The sequence below is a fragment of the Passer domesticus genome, chromosome 4 (assembly GCF_036417665.1).
Source record: "Passer domesticus isolate bPasDom1 chromosome 4, bPasDom1.hap1, whole genome shotgun sequence".
NCBI classification, from domain to species: Eukaryota; Metazoa; Chordata; class Aves; order Passeriformes; family Passeridae; genus Passer; species Passer domesticus.
In genome coordinates, this window is record NC_087477.1 from 2,320,811 (window position 1) to 2,339,315 (window position 18,505).

General features: G+C 52.2%; 1 protein-coding gene across 2 annotated transcripts in view; it reads right to left on the reverse strand.

The window, feature by feature from the left end:
• The window catches only part of LOC135298363 (hydrocephalus-inducing protein-like), a 30,973-nt gene that overhangs the window by 6,419 nt on the left and 6,049 nt on the right, over positions 1-18,505 (reverse strand). Inside the window, exons 4-11 of one of the 2 annotated variants that reach the window (XM_064415920.1) lie at positions 18,274-18,393; positions 15,795-15,929; positions 14,007-14,206; positions 10,230-10,413; positions 9,050-9,149; positions 7,727-7,845; positions 6,424-6,647; positions 2,645-2,729 (exon numbers count right to left, since the gene is read on the reverse strand). In XM_064415920.1, the coding sequence (XP_064271990.1) occupies positions 2,696-2,729; positions 6,424-6,647; positions 7,727-7,845; positions 9,050-9,149; positions 10,230-10,413; positions 14,007-14,206; positions 15,795-15,929; positions 18,274-18,393 (1,116 nt within the window). In that variant the 3' untranslated portion in view covers positions 2,645-2,695. Of the gene's footprint in view, positions 1-253; positions 390-1,599; positions 1,701-2,496; positions 2,730-6,423; positions 6,648-7,726; positions 7,846-9,049; positions 9,150-10,229; positions 10,414-14,006; positions 14,207-15,794; positions 15,930-18,273; positions 18,394-18,505 lie in introns of those variants that run through there. The other variant, XM_064415919.1, reaches the window with a different exon arrangement.

An 18,505-nucleotide genomic window follows, 5' to 3' on the forward strand; every position in this document is an offset into this window, starting at 1 on the left:
CACTGGTGTCTGTGGATGCAGCAGCTTTCACAACCCTCTAAGATCTCCCACAAGAAAACACCCTGAAGACTAGAACATCAACTGTTCCCTCAGCAGGTTAAACTGCATCCTCAAGTTTACATTCGGGTAGGATCCTGTTCTCAGCAGATCTTTAAGACTGAATAGAAACCAGCAAGGTCATGTCCAAATCCTTTTTTCCCCTAATAAGCTCCTCAATAATATTTGAGAGGGGGAGGTGGATGGGAGGCCAAACCTGTTCAATGAGCCCGTAGCAGCCAGGCAGGTGGCTGGGATTCCTAATCAGGAACTTCTTCTCATATGGCACCTTCAGGAGGCACTCATCATATTGCAGCACGTGGGGGGACACTTGCAGCTTTGGAACGAGACATCTGGACAAAGAGATGAGCCCAGGGGAATCAGAGATACTGAGAGAATGGAGAACATTTACCCCCAAAGATAGTAAAACAGAGCATAACAGCCCTGCAGTGATAAATTGCCTTCTACATCTTCCCGCTCCAACAGGTCTTGTCAAGGAGGGGCAAACCCTGAGAGGCAGCACCCAGAGGCTGCCAAGTGCCCCAGGCAGAGCACTTTGTCCCACAGCTGCCTCAGCCCCTCCTTTCCCCAGGAAGCCTTGCAAGGACTCCTGTAACACTCCCAGTGACCCATGAGCTCTAGGGGAGCCTTCCCAACAAGGAACAGAGCTCACTAATGCTCAAGGAACACACAACTCCAGTGTCCCATGACTCCCTTCTCTGCCATGGTGCTGTTGCCCTGCCTGGGAACTCAGCTGCTTGCCCCAGCCTTGGAGGGCACGAGACACCAGCTGCCCTCCAGAGTGGCTGATCAGCCCCTCCCAGGCCCTACAGCTCCCTGGCTCCTTCCCTCCACAGCTCCAGGCACTGACTGTCCCCAGCCCCACCTGCTTGACAAAATGCCAGCCCAGGCACTGCCTGGATGGCTCTGCCTGGGAGAGGGAACAGCACCAGGGAACTGCATCCCTCCTGGCATCCCACTGACACCCACAGCAGCACAGCAGGATGGAATTCTGCTGCAGCAACAACCACTTTTGCTCTCAACCCTGAGAACATTCAAGCTCAGAGTGGGAAGCAGAGGGAAGGAGAAAATCTAGAGCTGAGCTGCCACACCAATGGCTGCTTTCCCCTCCTGAGACCTTGCCCTCAGCACTCTTGCTGGCAGCCACTTCCCCCCTGCCACGTGCCCTCATGAACAGAACCAGAGCCTGGCTCTCAGCAGGCTGCTTGCTGTGTCCCAAACCAATGCACGGTGCTCGCACCCAGCACAACTCTACCTCTTGCAGCAAGAAGGAGAGGAGGCCCTGGGGAAATTTGTTCCACCTCAAGCACCAAAAGCCAGGCCAAGAAATGATCTCATTCCTGGTGCCTTCAGAAAAGGGCCCAGGACCCTGCTGGGCTGGGAGCAGGGCTGCTTTTCACCACAGGCTGCTGTCCAAGCTCTGCTCTTCTCATGCCCAGCTGGCACAACATGAGCTCATGAACCAGCACTTCTCCTTGGCAGCTGCAGCCAGCAAAGCCTGGGCAAGGCAGGGGCTGGGGGAGGCCAGGCAAGGCCTGGTACCTGGCTGTGATGACCAGTGATGCCACTCCCTTGCCAAAACCCTCCAGATCCACCAGCATTTTCCTGTAGAACTCCATCACCGAGTTGGAACACAGGGTCACCTGGTGGAAGAGAAGAACAGGAAATTCTTCCTTACAAAAGCTCATTATCCACGTGTGATATCTTCCAGCCCTTGAGGGAAGATTTTCTCTTGATTCTGCGGCTGCTCCATGTGTAGAGCACAGTCTCAAAGCAACAAAAGCCTTCTGGCAATAGCAGATGTGTTAAACACACCTTGCTATCAGGGCATAGCTCAGCTACATTAAAACATTAGACTAAAGCTCTATGAACCACTGTATTCAAATTAAGGGGCCAATTTCTCATCTGACTACAATGACATAAATGCAGAAGAAATCTGACTTGAACACAATGAGTTCAGCTTTACAGCAGGAAGCTGAGGGCAAAGTGTGGCCCAGCAGGTGCTGGGCAGTTCATGGCTGCAGAGTTTTTTGTCCCCACTGGAGATTCCTGCAGTGAACACAAATCCTTCTGCTCCCCAGGAGAGGGAAATGAGACCAAGAAGAAAAGCTAATTGCTTTCTACAATGACATCCCTCTAACAGCCACCTTCTGCCCTCATCTTTGCTCTGCCCACTTGCAATCAAATAAATGGCTCTCAAGAAGCCAAGAGTGACTTCTGGCCTTGACCATATGGTATGTGACCTCAGCATATGATTTTGGAAAGAAAACAGTGCTCCTTGAGGAACACCCCAAGTAAGGCAGCTGGCAGAGGCCTCAGAGCAGTGCAGATCTCTCACTCACACCATGCTCAAAGCTGCAGCAGAGCTAAAGCCCTCCCACACTGCAGTGCAGCTGCAGCCCTGGTGCTGAAGCGTCTCTGGCTGGACTCTGCCCGTACCTGGATGTCCTGGTGTCCCTGGGGCAGGATGGTCCCTTGGCTGGGAGTGATTGTAAACTCCCGGGGCTCCACATAGAAGTGAATGCCCTTCCTCCAGGCTGGGTCACTGTGGCAGCGGATCTGATCGACGCTGTCCACGGCCGGCTGCGTGCCATCGAACGACATGCGGAGCTGGAACGTCACGGGCACCGGGGAGCTGTTAGTGAGCCGGCAGCGCTGGGTGTAGGGAAAGCCTAGGAAAGGACACCAACATCCATTGAGGCTCCCATTGTGGCATGACTCCTGCTGGGAATGGCCTGGCACGATGAAAGTGGCATTGGAGTTCAGCTCTGGATTATCTGAACTACAGCTCACCCAGAAGCTGCATGAGGAATGAATCATCACTCAGTTCCCTTTGACACAGATTGCAGACTGCAGCCTTGAAAATGCCCACTCCTAGCCCTGCTGAACACTGCAAGCTTCTCTCTTGGCGATGGGGAGGAGCTGCCTCACCTGCCCCAAACCAGCACCAGTGATCTCCCAGTGATAAGTGTGCACCCAGACCAAGCATTTCCTCTGAGAATTCAAGCTGTCAAATTCCCTGTTAAGCCTGACAACACTCCCACCCTTTTCAAGACAGATAAACAGTGAGTCAGCATTGAGAAGAAGCTACAGCAAAAGACAGTGAGGATGGAATCAGGAACTAGAACGTGAGGCAAAGCACCTCAATGCAGCTTCTCTCTGCAGGATCTTTAAGGCATCTCTTGGTTTGGGCCAAACAGACTGAGCATGAGACAGCTCAGAGCCCACTCAACTGGGGGCACACCAAGCCTTGCTTGGAGATTGGCAATGAGGAACCAGGTCCCACCTCACCCAACAAACGGGGACATCACACCCATGCTGCTCACTGGGATTGCTGCCTGCAAGGCTTTACCCCACTGGAGCTCTGGGATTTGCTTTCCATGCTGGAAAGCCAGAGATGCAGCCACTCATGGTGGGGATGTCCTGCAGAGCCCGGAGAGCAGCCACAAGCTGCTCTGCAGTGGACATCTGGCTGGGCTGGCAGCTCTGTGGGGAGGAGACTTCTCCCCAGGCCTGCTCACCAAGAGGCACTGGAACACAGATGGGGAGAAAAAACAACTGCAGGTGCAGCCCAGAGCTTCTCTGTGCCCATCCCAGTGAGCACTGCCAGCTCCAGCAGTGACTCCAGCAGGGAGGCAAGAGAGGCACAACAAGGACAAACGCAGATGGCAAAACCTGCAATGAGATTGAGCTCACCGCATGCAGACAACAGTCAACAGTTCCAAAGAAGCAAAGATACAACAGCTGCCTTCAGCTGAAGAGACCTTAGGAATGAAAGCAGATCCAGCAGGATCAATCTCCTGGTTCAGAACCATAGTTCCATTGGTTGCCTTTCTTGTTTCATTTCTTCAAAAAGGCAACTTGACAAGTGCCTCCATGGTGATGCAGGGTGGGGAAGAAGCAGCTCAGGAAAGGCAAGTAGAAGTCCATGACCTTCCTTGTTCTGGGTTCAGGCTTGGTAGTGAATGCTCCCCTTGGTCTGGGAAGGGGGATAGGGGTTTGGGGGTTTTGGCCCTGGGGGTGGGCTTTTCCCTTGGGGGTTTTTGGCAGCTGTGGCGTGATGCCGTGGGCGCTGTGCAGTGGGAGCTGAGGCTGGGCAGGGAGCGGAGCTTCCCTTCCTCCCGCTCGGGGATGGGAGCTCGGCCGCGTGCTGCTGCGGGAGGTTGTGTGCTTGGCCCCGGCACTGCCCTGGCTGCAACTCAGCCTGGCACCCACCCTGCCTGCCTTCCCCGCTGCTGCCTGCTGCTCTCAGGCACTGCCCACATCCCCCTGCCCTCTGTCCCTCTGCAAAAGGAGCATTTCCCTCCTTCCCTCCTTCCCAGCCGCTGCCGGCTGGCAGGGGATCACTGCCCTGCCAGAGCCCTCAGCTCCTCCTGCTGGGATCCTCACTGCACCAAAGGGCAAAAACGGGACTTGGCGGCTGGTAAATGTCTGCTCTTGTTCTCTGGGCTCTCCTGATATAGTCTAGGAAAGAACTGTTATTCCTTTCCCCATCGTTTGAGCCCTGTAATTTCAAAGGTATCATCATTTGGAGGCAGGGGCTCATCTTTCCATTCCAGGAAGATCCCCACCTTCCTTGGCAGACACCTGTCTTTTCAAGCAGGACAGAGACAGCAGAAAATCCTGACTTTCTCAGCCTTGCTTCTGTTTGATCTGACAATGGCCAAATGCTCCCTGCGGCACCAGCAGCCCTGCAGTTCCCACCCTGAAGAGGCTGCTGGGGCAGAGCAGGAGGGAGGGATGCTTTTCCCTTGGAAGGCACAGATCCCTCCCGCTGTGTCCCAGCCCAGGCAGCACTCACCAAAGGAGATGTCCCCGAAGTCGAGCTCAGGGAGGTTGAAGTGCAAACTGGGTCCAGTGACGCTGCCCCTGCATGGCGAGGACAGAGCAGGAAATGCCTTGGTTCAAGGAATTGCAAAGCTCCAGCTGTCGTGGCTCGGGGGCACAAACCTGGTGTCAGGGCACCGTGCCTTTCAAACCAGCACACACCATGTGCTCAGCACAGTGCCCCTGGGCACAGGAGGCAGCTAAAGCCAAGTGGCCAGCAGCCAACAGCCACTGATGGGCTCTGGGCACAGGGCAGGCAGGAAAAGCCCCCGGGATGCTGCTGGTCCCATGAAGGACCCTGAACACACAGCCAGACATGGCTCTGGGCCTCACTTTCCCCATCTGAAATGGGATGGGCATCAAGGTGTCCTCACAAACTTCTGTAACCAGCCCTTCCAGACACAGGTTCCTGCTTTGCTACTTCTTAGCTGGAACTGCTGTTCCCATGGAGGAGCTTTCTCAGCAGAGTTTGACCCACACCATCATTACAGACACAGTTCTGACACATGAACACAGGGCAGCCCCAAACATCCTCTGAAAAGAGCAGCAACACTTCTACACAGGGCACAGATGATGAATCCTAGAGGAAAGGACCAGCTTTTCCTCCAAGAACAAAGCCAGCATCATTCTTTCTCCACTAGGGGCAGACCTACTCACCACTTTTCCCTTGCTAAGTAATAACTTCCTTGTTCTTTTTCATCCATCTCCCTCATCTTACTGCTATCATCCAGTGCAGATTGCTTTCATTTCTTCACTGCCTTGCCCCAGTGCCTCCCAAGAGCAGCAGCCTAGCTCCAAAGCTGCAGAGCAGCCAGCATCAGCTCTCCTGCTCCCACTGCATTATCCTAGCAGCCCATGGCTCAGGCTGGCAGGGACAGGGCCTCGCGCTGCTGTGGTGCTGAGCACTGAGCTCTGCCTCCCCTCTCATCACCCCTTGTCCCTTGTGCTGGGCCAGGATGATCTCTTGCCATGGCACCAGCCCAGGGGATGGTGCCCAAGTCCTTGGCACAGTTCCTGCTGCACAGTTCCCTGACTCCCACATCAGCCCTTGCCTGGCTGTGCACAGGAGGCACCAGAGCCCTCTGGGCACAGCAGCAGGGAGCACAGCTTGTCCCCCACAGCATGGCCATGAGAGGGGAGGTGAGGCTGCTGCTGCCCATCTGGCATGGATTATTGACAGAAGTTTTTAAAAGCACTGCTGCTGGTACAGAATGCCCCAGGCTGGCCCATCTCCAAAGCCCTGGGGGCCTTGCTGGCTGTTCAGCTGGGACATCCCAGAGCAGCTGCTGCCCAAAGCTGATCCATCCCACTGCCTGCCATGGCCCAGGGCAGAGGGAGATCCCTGCAGGGAGGAGTCATTCCAGCTCCAGGTACCACACAGGGCAGGAGGCATCCTCCCACTAAAGCAGTGCCAGCATCAGAGCAGAGATGAAGACCTCAGCAAACACCTTTTCTCTCTGCTGCACCCCAACAGGGGGTAGGTGGGGCATGTCCCAGAGACAGCTGCAGATGTGCCCACCAAGCTCCCAGGGTCCTTACCTGATGGTCAGGATGGCAGGCGTAGGAGATCCAGCCACACTGAACCGGAATTCTTCCTCAAACCTCCCCAACACGGTGGCACTGAAGGAGATCTGGAGAGTCTGGCTCCCACCTGCTGCAATGATGCCCTCCTGGGGTGCCAACTTGAAGCCCAAGCCCACCTTTGTGGCCGAAGGGATGTATCTGAAGGGAGCATCAAGAGCTCCTTGGTTGATCAGGTTCACCTGCAGCAGCAAGAAAGCAAAGTGGAAATCCATGTGGAATCTTCCCTTCTTGGGAGCTATTGCCTAAGGATGCAATGAACAGCCAGAAAAGGCAGAAGATGCTTTGTGCTGCTGAATGGCAGAAGTCAAAAGATACAAGAGGACAAGTTCTGCCTTTGGGTGTTCATGCAAAGCAGTGGCAGCTGCACAGACCTGCAGTCACCCTGGGGTTATCCCATGGACACAGAGCAGTGCACCTCTGGGCAGCATCACCCAGCTCATGGAGACCTGGCCCTGAGAGCAACGTGGGGTGATTGCAGCTGCCTAGTGAATCAGCACAGAGCTGCTGCTGCCCCAGCCTGCACAGCTCCAACAGCACCATCTACTCATTCACCTTTTCCCACACCATGAAAACAAGACATTGATAATGAGGCATCAGCAGCAAAATGTACACACAGCACCATCTTTTGGTAAGAAAACTCAGGGTGTCTTTCTCTTCTACAGTCAAGCTTTTGAAAGTGTCTGGCATGATGTTTTTGCAAGCTTGGCACTATTTAGGGGTACAAAACAGGTAGAAAAATCCTTTACTTTATTTCCAGGAACACTTTTCTCTTTCTAGAGCCAGAGATGCACCAAGGCTGAAGTGTGGGACTGGTCAGCAAGGGACAGAACTCCCAAGGCTTTCCTGGGACTTCCAGGAATGAGCAGGAGACCCTTGACTGGAAGCTGTTGGCAGTGGACTGAAGCTCAAAGGCAGCCAGTTGGTTCCAGCTGCTTCTGCAGAGCCCAGTCCAAAGGTGCCTTGTGTCTGGCACTGCCACAAAAGCCTCTGAACATGCAGCTTTTGCACCCAGTGCTGGTTTCACCTGCCAAGGCCTTGTTTTGCAGGAAGCGTCCCAGCTGATCCCTAAGGAAGGCTGCCCAAAAGCAGGGGCTGGGGCTTCATGAACAACAGACACACCTTTCTGACCCCCAGACTGGACCAGCACATCAAATATTCCCTGCTCACAACTGCCCAGCTTGGCAGGAATTCCACAGCTCCACCAGGCTTGCTGCTGCCTCAGGAGCCATCAGCATCCATCCCCAGCCCTGCTGCTCACCTCACAGACATGGGGGGTGTTGACAAAAATGTCCCCAAGCTCCAGAGTGTCACAGCTGAGCTCCACCAAGGGTCCTTGGCCTTCCCCTCTGAGCTGCAGGGGCAGCCTGCTCTCACAGCCTGGGGAGAGATGTCCATTTCAGAACAAGCATTCCCTCTGTCACACTGTCTTTTCCAGGCTGCCTCAGTGCTAGTCCCTGACTCTGAGCTGGATGCAACCAGCTCCTGATGCTGCAGGAGAAGATATGGACCCTTCTCTTCCCTCAGCAGATATCCCTTGGGGCTCACTTCTAATTTCTAACCCATTTCTCAGGCTGGTTTCCAATTTCAGCCACCAGTCTGCTGAGTTTAAAACACCTCTGCTGTCCTGTAGTGACAGGCCAAAGAGTAACAGGTATAAATTGAAAGGAAATTTAGGTTAGATATTAGGAAGACATTTTTTCCTGTGAGGGTGGTGAGACACTGGAGCACGTTCCCCAGGGGCATTGTGGAGGTTCTAGTCCTGAAAGAGTTCAAAGCCAGGCTGGATGGGGCTTGCAGCTACCTGATCTAGTGGGAGGTGTCCCTGCCCAGAGGCCTTTAAGGTCCATTCCATCCTTAACATACTGTGATTCTGTGCTTTCCTTCCCATGCACCTAGAGGAGCTTGGAAATCCATTCAGTGAAGGCACAAAGCTCATCCAGAGCTGGGCAATTACCAAACTACCTGGCCCAGCAGCACAGGACTTTGTTGCCCAAGGCCTCACCTTCTGACCCTCAGCACTGGGCTCTGTTTCCACAGACTGAGAGCTGCAAGGTGACAGCTCCCACACAGGGAGAGAAGCAGCTGCTGGCCAAGGCTGCTCCTTCTACCAACAGCCTGGGCTCAGTGGGGCTCAGCCCCCTCTGCTCTGGTGCTGTCTGGCCAGTGGGAGCTGATCCAGGCTCAGGGAGCACATTTCTAACCCAGCTCCTGCCACCTGATGATGGATCCATGTCCAGTGGAGCCATCCTGGAGGCCAGGGGCCTGCAGGGGCTTAGTGCTTGTTCACTAAAGCTGCTCTGCTCTGCAGCTCTCTGGCCTTTGAGGAAATGCTGGCAAAGGCATGGCATGAAAACCTCTCCCTGCACTGCCTGGGCTGTGCTGGGATCAGGAACCCAGACACAGCACTCTGAGCCCTGGCCTTGCACGGGACATTCCCTGGGAGCTGCAGGGCCACTGGGGATGTGCCAGCACTGCCCTGCTGGCCAGGGACTCTTCCCAGCACTGCCAGGGCAGCCCAGTGGGCTCAGGCTTGCACCATGGCTGCACTGAGGGGGAGAGAAGCAGGGCAAAGGAGCTGCACCTGAGATGCTGCAGTAAGCCACACTTTGATACTCCACTGCTTCCAGGGGTTTGAAAGTCATCTTAATTTTGGCCAAACCATCCGGCTCGATTTCTCCCTCCTACAACAGAAACAGCAAAACATTTCTCTTCAAACTTCACATTTCTTGTTTTCAACCATAGTCCTGTCAGCCTTTGTTTAGAGCATCAGTGATGAGTGAACAACACAAGGAGCCCAAGGAAACCCTCCAAAGGCAGCTCAACACAGTGCTGGAAGCTCTCAATGCTGGGCAGGTCCCACTCTCCACAATTTCCTACTGCTCTGACACAAACTCTTGCTCACATCATGCTGCTGTCAGCTGCAGTGGGATGTAACTGCCAATGTGCACTGGTGGCTCTTCACAAGGAGAGATCATGATCCCCTCCCCCAGAAATAAAAATATTAGTTTAACCTGTTTTGAAAGAAAGCAGAGGTTGGGATTATTCTGGGCTTTACTCCAAGGGGAGAAGGGATTTTGCACTGTGCACACACCAGGCATTCATCATCTCTCACAATGCCAGTGCTCAGAATCAGGGCTCTGGCTGATGGCAGCACGTGGCAGTTGGCTTGCACAAACAGAAAAGGAAAAGGTTTTCTGTCCCTGTGTGCAGGAGAACTCAAAAGGCCCAGTGAAACCTTCCAGCCTTGTGTCCAGGCTCACAGATGACACTGGAAGGCAGACTCAGAAATAGTGCAAGGCGTGGTTACAGGAGGCCATTGGCATTTCTGGGATTAACCTTGGGCTGAGTTTGGCCTCCTTTTCCCAGCCAGCCATTGCCAGCTTCAGGTCAGTGTGTGAGCTGGCAGTGCTGCAACAGCCTCTGCTGAGCCCCACGTGTGGGGGCAGCCCCTCCCTACAAGAACTGCTCCCTGTGACACTGCAAGGACACGCACGGAGTGCCCTGAGCTCCAGCCCTGGCAGCAGAGCTTGGCTTTGTCAGGCTCCCAGCCCTGCCTTGACCCTCCAGGGCAGAAATGCTTTGAGCATTTTAGCATTTTTAGGTGAGCTCTGCAGCTGCACCAGAAACTCAATGCCCTCCCTCCCAGCATGTGGGACCAGCTGAGGATCTGCCCAGTGACCACAGCCAGGGTTGCAGTGGGTGGGAGGAAGAAGAGGGAGAGGAGGAAGAGGAGGAAAATGAGGTTCTCAGCTATCACTTACCATTGGCTCAATGACAGAAACGTCATCAGAGAACATGGGGTCCTGGCGCACCTTTGCCATCTCCCCTGGGGCTCTCAGGAGGGCAGCACGATCTTCACAAGAGCCCTTCTCCTTCCCTGTTTCTTTCTCCTCCATTAATTTTTCCAGCCACAGCTCTCTCTGTGACTGCCCAAAAAGACTCTGCCTGCAGCCAGAGGAGAGACAAAGCCAGCAGGTCGTTTAATAAGCCACAGATTTGCAGAGAGAAGTGCGAGTGCAGGAGAGCAAAGCACCTGGGGAGGAGCAGCAGTGTGACAGATGAGCAATGCCATGACTGACTCTCACCATTAACAGACAAATACCATGTCTATAGGTTAAGAAAAGGGTTTTTTACCCCCTGAGTTGTTATCAAGGGACAGCTGGGGTTGGGATATTTGGGAGGGTCAGCTTGTCACCATGGTGACATCTGATCTCCAATCAAGACTGGAGGAAGTGAACTCCACCACAGGACAGCGAAGAAGGGGTCGATGGTCAGAATTTTGGGAGAGGCTAAAGGGTTAAAAGGCAAAACCTCCATTGTGTGGGTGAGCACACCTGGGGAAAATCCTTCCGTAACATCTTCTCTATCCAGTCTTCTGTTGTATTTTTGATAAGGTTTAATCAACCTTTCTAAACTTAGGAAAAGTGAGTGGCTATTTCTCACAAGCAGCCGCTCCCCAGCAAGGGCTGACCCCAAGCCCTGGGGGTCTCAGAGGGATCACAGGATAACTTGCTGTTCACTGGCATAGCAGGTAGTTTTACTCCACACCTGCAGGCTCAGGAGAGCTTTCCAAAGCCAGAACCCCTCAAGGGAACCTCCTGGCTCAAAGCCTCTGCCAAAACTGAGGGACAATCCACCAGCCACTTCAAGTGGCTTTTCCTCCCACTGAGCTGCTGGGGGAGGCAGATAAAGATTATGGAGCAGGACTTCCCTGGGAAGGGGAGACAGAGCTGGGTTGCAGCTCTGTGTTACCAGCACTGTGAAAAATGCCTATTATATTATTGGCTTTTTGCAAATAGTAAAATGAATACTATATGTGTGATGTTGGAAAGTGATGTTGTATTAATCCTTTTTTACAGACCAAGGAATAATAACTGTTGAATTTGCAGTGTGGTTCTTTGGTGTGTTTTACCTTGAAAACATCCAGATTGAGCCTAAAAAGGGCACATTTTAGCAGTACTTCAATGAAAGGTACGCTAAGAAAGGGAGCAGTCAAAACTCTGAAAGAGTGCAAATGCACATTAGAGCAATACAGTGACATGGAAACCCAAAAGGAGGATGCCATTTACACTCTGAAGGATCCAATCCCAGCTCAATGAAGCACCATGAGCAGGAGCACATCAAGGAAGCAGAACAGGAGGTTTCTCTGTATTTACCAGCAATGCAGTCTGGGACTGTGGGTTGTCACCCACGCTGGTAACTGTTTGCTTGGCCCAGCAGAGAAACTCTGTGCAATGTGTTGGAAATAATTATGCAGATGTGTTGGTGCACTTTGGATTTAACAGCAGCAATCAGGATTGGTGATCAGGTGAACAGCTCTTGCCTGACAAACACAAGACTCTCTGCTTTGATGCTCAGGGAGAGCTCAGGGGAAATGTGCTTCTGCCCAGCAGCTGCTGGCCTTTGTGCTTTTGTACAGCCCCACTGAGGAAACAAAAGTTCCTGGCCTTGGTGCTTTGCTGCTGCTCAATCTGTCACTTCCAAGTGTCTTCTGGGGACTTTGGTGATGAATGCATCACACACAAAAATAAAGAGAACATCTGCCAAGCTGAACTTTGTTCATGTCAGCAGTGATGAACTTGCTTCAGGTTCAGCTCATGAAGGACCTATTGCTGCAATGATGGGCCTGACCAGTTCCCATTACCACTGGTGAGAACATCCCTGCTGGCTGAGGGAGAAGCCTTAGGACAGCAGTGCTTATGTGCTGGATGTGAGGCTTTGGAGAGAGGGGAGGAAAGACAAGGCCCCAGCAGCCCCAGAGCTCCTGCATGTGCTCCAGGGCTGATGCCAGGGCTGCTGCAGCTCTCTGCTGGGGCTCGGGGATCAGTGCCTGCTCTGGGCAAGGCACAGCACTTTGTTCTTATTCTTCTGCCAAAAATTTCACTGGAACAGAGAAGCTGCCAGTTAAGGGAATCCCTGGCCACACTTCAGCACTACATTCCATCCCATTCCATCCCATTCCATTCCATTCCATTCCATTCCATTCCATTCCATTCCATTCCATTCCATTCCATTCCCACTGCTGCCCCATGTTACATGCTCCTGCCCTCAGATGGCAGGATGGCAATAACACTCCTGGGGGAGACTTCAGGGCTTGCCTGAGAAAGAAGGGATCTTCTTCTTTTCAAATTATCAGGAGAAGAGGATCCAGCCAAGTTCAGGACTCAGTTTTCAGGACTGAAAAACCAAGTGCAAATCAGCCCCTGCATCTCCTACATCCCAGCCCGGGCTGTACCCACCAGACTCCTCTGTTCCTGCTGGAGCAGTCATCTCTCACACAGACCTGGCTCCCCAAGACCCAAGGACACAAGCTCTACAGCTGAACTTAACTCCTCTGAATTTCAGCCAACATCCCTAAGCTGTTCCCTGAGCCCACAGATAGAAGAGCTGTGAAGGAGACATCCCTGACATTGGAATAACCAAATGAAAACACCAGTGCCAATAGATGGGGCTGGCAAGCTAAATTTTTGGCCTTTTATCTGTGAATTTTGAGCTGTTCCTTAAGATAGTTCTCATCCTGTTAGATCTACCCTTTCAATGAATCACTACTGCACCCTGACAGGCACTACCGCACTACTGACAGGCAGAAAAGATAAGGTATGGAGAGGGTTTCAATAGGTTGTTTTCTTCTGCTTTTTAACTAGGGCCCTTTGTATGTTTGTTTCCTTGCATGGCATCTAAAGGCAGGTCCAGATCTCCCAATGGCACCTGGCAATCCCCAGACACTGCTCTTGCTTTGAGCAGTGTGTCTGCTCAGATGATTGCCAGAGCTCCCGTCCAAAAGTTATTCAATACTTTTCTCTTCTAAATCAGCCCAATTGCTTTTCAAATATTCACTAAATGTCTCATATTTCCTACACACCTGTGCAAGTACCCATGGGCATGTGGTATATTGATAGGCATTAGAGGAGCTCGACCTTCATGAAAGTTCCCAAGGAAGAATTCATGATCTTTTGGCAAACACTTAAACCAAAATGAAAAAAAACAGCAGAAACACAGGAACTTCAGAGCATTCAAAAAGAAATCTCAATGAAAAGAGGGCACAACCTTATTCAGAGATTTAAATCATCTGTTTGAAATTTTAAACTGGCTTTCAAAGGTTCATCATGGAACACAAGAGGTGACTGATGCCCTCAGCTGACAAGGGAAAGCAGATCAGCCTCAGGAACAGGACTGCACTGGCTGCCTGCAGCACAGCTCATGTTGGGCATCTGATGCTGGGACCCCTGCAAAGCCACGTGCCTGTGGCCTCCCAGAGAATGGCTCTGTTTAGCTGACAGTGCTGAGAAAGCATTTCAGGAGCTGCTTGTGCTCAGCAGGGTGCAAGCCAGCTGCCAACATGTTGCAGCAGCCTCCAGGAAAGCTGGGACAGAGAAAGCTCAAAGGCTGCATCCTGCTCAGAAGACCGAAAGCAAGAGCAGCTGCCATCCATCCTGCTCCCTTCCAGCCAGGGCTGCAGGGATGCTCAGGCTCCTTTTGTTGCTCTTTCCCAGCCCTGTTATCACCCAAAGGTGTTTTGCACAAGGACAGATCCTCACCTCTGGGTGCTCAGCTGGAAACGAGCTTCCAGGTTCCCGGTGTTGCAGAGCAGCAGAGTCTTCTGGGTGCTGCACTTCACTGGACACCTGGAGAAGTCCAGCTGGTCAGGGAAGTCCAGGATAGCTCGGGCAGCAATGGCCCGAATTGGCACCACTATCCTTTCCCTTTCAGTGACACAGAGCAGCTGGTGGGAATAATCCTGCAGGAAAAGAAACTGCCTCAGCACAGGGCATTTAGTGCCGTCCCCATGGCAGAAGAAAAACCATTTCCTATAACCCTTCAAGGGCATCAAGTTACCTATCCCACCCTAAATGAACACTAAGCTCTACTGATATGTCACATTTTAGAGGCACTAGCGCACTTTGCAAAACCTGTCTCAGTGGCATTAAGCTCTTCTGTCACTTGGTCATCCAGAGAACTGCCCTAGGCCACCATCATTTTTACTCTACATTTTAATGATGTTAAAGAATTCCTAAGTCCCTTCTAAGGAACATGGAGCTAGGGAACACAGGACATTCCTCTTTAGCTTTCTATATTCCCACTGTTTGAGAATAGGACAAAGTGTTCAACTTACTCGAAGCAGCAAAAAAAAGATGAGAAAACAGCTGCACCCAAAGAGCTCCTGCACCTCTGGCTTGGTGTAGAAACATCAGCTGCCTCAGAACTCCCCTCCAACTTTGCCTCTCCAACCAAGTCAGGAGGAGAACAGTGCTAAGAGGCAGCAGGATGCTGCTGGAAAGAGCCTCTCTTTGTTTCCCTGCAAGGCTTCCTCCCTTCCATGCCACGGCCTAAACCCTTCTGGATGAACAAGCCTGCAGATGCCAGCACTGAGATCAGACTTGCCAGGGCCTCAGCACTGCTGTTCAAACCTGCACACAAAAGCACCTTTGGCACGCAATGGGTGCCAGCTGACAGAGCAAGCACAGGCACAGGTATGAAGACAGAGGCACAGCAGCGTCACTGTCACGGGCTCTGGGCTCACAGCTCTGCCTGCAGCTTGCACCTGCCCTACACCAGCTCCTGCAGGCAGCTGTCCAAGTCCCTGCAGCTCAGCAACCTCCTGATGACCATGGGCACCCAGCAAAAAAAAACCCGGCAAAATATTCAAAGAACCTGGTAAAAACCTTCTAAAAACTTTGCAAAATATTCAGAAAACCCACCAAAAACCTTCTAAAAACCCACCAAAAACCTTCTAAAAACCCGCCAAAAACCTTCTACAAACCCACCAAAAACCTTCTAAAAACCTGGCAACAGTGTGCCTGTGCCTGTGCCAGGCCGGGCTCACGGGCACAGCACATCCTCTGCCCTGGCCCTGCAGCTGCACCATGCTCACTTGTGCTCTGGCACAGCACAGCTGCAAGGCTGCAGAAGAGAGGCTGGGAAAAAGCACCGTCCTTGCTCCAGCCCAGGGGGAGGCAGGGAAGCTGTTGCCAGGCAGGAAGGAGGAAAGCTCTCAGACCTCTTTGTTCCTCCAGTGTTTTCCATCATCATGAAACCCCTTCCACTGTACCTAGAGATGGCCCAACATCTATCAACACCCCTCTGTCATTTTCATCCTGCTCCCTGGGCATCTTCCCTTGGCAATGCTCAGGGATGTGCAGGGAGGGGAAGCAGAGCCTGTCAGGCCTGGCTGCAGTGCCTGGCAGCCCGTGCCAAGCTGGGACTGGCTGCAGGCTGCCTGCCCACGGCCTGGAGCCAAGCTCCCAGCACGGAATGGGCTGCACCCAGAGTGCAGGGAAAACAGTGGCTTTGGAGAGCATTCTGTGTTTTGGCTCCTCCAGGCTCACCTTGTTCTCGCCGGGGCTGAAGCGGATGCGCACAGGGACAGACACGGCTGGCACCAGGAGACGGTAGGCATCGTTGGAGCCCATGACCTGGAAGTAAGGTGATCTCTCCATGGAGACCTTCACCACATGAGGAAACTGCAGGAAAGACATGAAACAATGATTTTGTCACTTGTGGAAACAGGATGAGAGGAGACCTGTCCATGCCCTGGTGTCATCCCTCCTTGACCCCTTTTCCAAAGCACTTTCAGCTGTGCATGTACAGGCACACAATTCATGAGGGTGAACTCAAATTCCTTCTGTCTGGCTCCAGCATTCTGGCCAGGCCCAGTAGGGCGGTGCCTGGTGGGAAGGAAGGGCTGAGCAGGTCAGCACCAGCAGGATGGAGACAGAGCACCTGAACCAAGTCATCTGCACATTCAACAAGGCCAGAAAACCTGCTGGCTCCTGCCTGCACACAGCCATGCAGTCGTGTTCCAGAGGGGGAATGTGCTCCCTGAAAGCAAACCAGCACATTCTCCTGGCGGAAGGAAGAAATTCCCTTCTAGCAGATCAGGTTTGGGTAGGGATGTTCTGGGGATACAGTCATGCAGGCAGACCAGCAAGAAAGGAGACCAAACACTGTGGCCTTACTGGGAATAAAAGCAAAGCTGAAAAGCCAAAGTAGGAACACAGCAGGACAACCCCTAAAACAAGGAGATGGCAAAGAGAATTTAAATGGGCAGTAAAGCAGCAAGGAAGAATCACAGAACCATGAGAGCAATCAGCTTGTCAAAAGTGACAGAAACACAGACAGGCTGTGCCTATCACTATGGGCTTCAAAGGCATTTTCTGCCTGGAGAAACAGGACCAGCAGTGTGGTTCCAATACTGAAAGACAATTTTGGCTCTCCAGGGATTCTTGCTGCCTGTGCAGGCAAGCTGGGCTGCTGGGCATTCCTGCCTGCAGCCATCATGCCAGGTTCTGCCCTCTGGGATACACAGACACAGCAAACAAGCATTTTCTAGCACACTGATATCATCAACCAATGAGCACCAAAATGCTCTCAACAAGTCTAAACCAGATGACTTTGACTCCCTCCTGTCTCTTCTCACCAGCCCACTCTTGGCACAAGCCTCTTTTTAGAAAATGTTTCCCCTGACTGAAATTCCAATGGTCTCCGTTTTCCTCTTTACAGTGGAACACAACTGCTGACATTTTTCAACTTTTCCCCTCAAAGCTCTCTTGGCAAACTGCAAAACAACCACAATTTCTACAAGTGAAGGTGAAAACCTCCAGGAGCACATGACTTTGGATGTGCTGTGGTTCTCCAAAGGGAAAGCAGAGCACAGTGTTGCTTTTGGAAAAGCTGAGCAGAGCTGGATGAAGCTTAGCAGGAGCCTCAAGTGGCACCTAAAGGGCTCCCTCTGCTTCTGCTACGTCACTCTGATTCCAGGGCTGCTTCAGAACACACCTCCTGCAGTGCCAATGCCATTAATGAAAAGTTATTCCAGCATAAAGTGCAGAAGACTCAGCCCCTGAGCTTTGACTGTGAGCTGCACAAAGGGAGCCCAACAGGCTGAGAGAGGCAGAGGAGCCAAGATTAACCAAGGAGACACAGGAGGTGGTAAACACTCAAGGCAAAGCACGAGAGCAGATAAGAACTGTACAGGCCTCAACACTCCTACCAATCCAGAGCTTTCAAGAGAAGGCACCTCCTTTGGGACAGATACCGTCAACACATGGCCAAAGTCAGGGGAGAATTCCCAGCACAGGAAGCTTTCCACCATCTTGCAGAACAAAGGTGCTGAGACATTTTCTTCTGGACGTGCTGCAGCAGATACCCTGCTTTGCTGTACACTTCGGGAATTACAGCTCTCTCCTCTTCCAGCCCAGTGTTAAAGCTCTGTAGAAACCTAGGCCAGGGCACTGGGAATATTTCTCTGTCTGCTCTGGGCTGTCCTGACCCCCGGGGGAGCACTGACTTTGACCCTCATTCATGGAGAAACTTTCCTAGATGTCAATATAGGCTAGAATCCACAAAAGCGTGAAATAGATTATAGAGAGTAATGTAGGTGTATCACCTGCTGAGAAATTTAGGTTTTGGGATTTCTGTGGATAGAAGCAAGATGGAGGGCACAGGGTGTCATCCTGAGTTTCTTCTTCATGCTTCTTCTTCCTTCTTCTTCATGGGTTTGGGTGGCATTGTGTAATTGGGCAGAAAAGTCCGCATTGCATGCTTCCAGGGATCAGTTATTGGCTTAAAAGGGAAAATAATCCAGGTGTCCTTTCTGAATTGGATAGCTTAGTCTTAAAAGACTTTGTAACAAGAGATTGTTAGCCATTTCGTGCCTTGCTAATGACAAGCTGCCGAACTCATGGTTGTGAGACTGTTTTACTGATAAGAAATAATAAACACCTGAGTCTGAACGTGAACTACCATCTCGAGTGCCTTCAATCCCGACCCAGAGAAACTGATAAAGCTCCATATCCCAGCACTTACCTTGTCCACATTCATGAGAGACACTGTCATTTCAGAGACATCATGAGTGTTGAAGTTCTGAAATATCACCTCTGGTGGGGAAATCTGCAACAAGTTCTGCTTTGGGGCAGCTGACGGCAGCTGGAGAGGCGAGAGAGAGCAGGGACAGCTTCAGCTGCTGGGAGGAAGGCTCATGAAGGACAATCTTACACTGACCCCAGTGAAGTGCAGACTCTGGGGGAGCACATCTGCC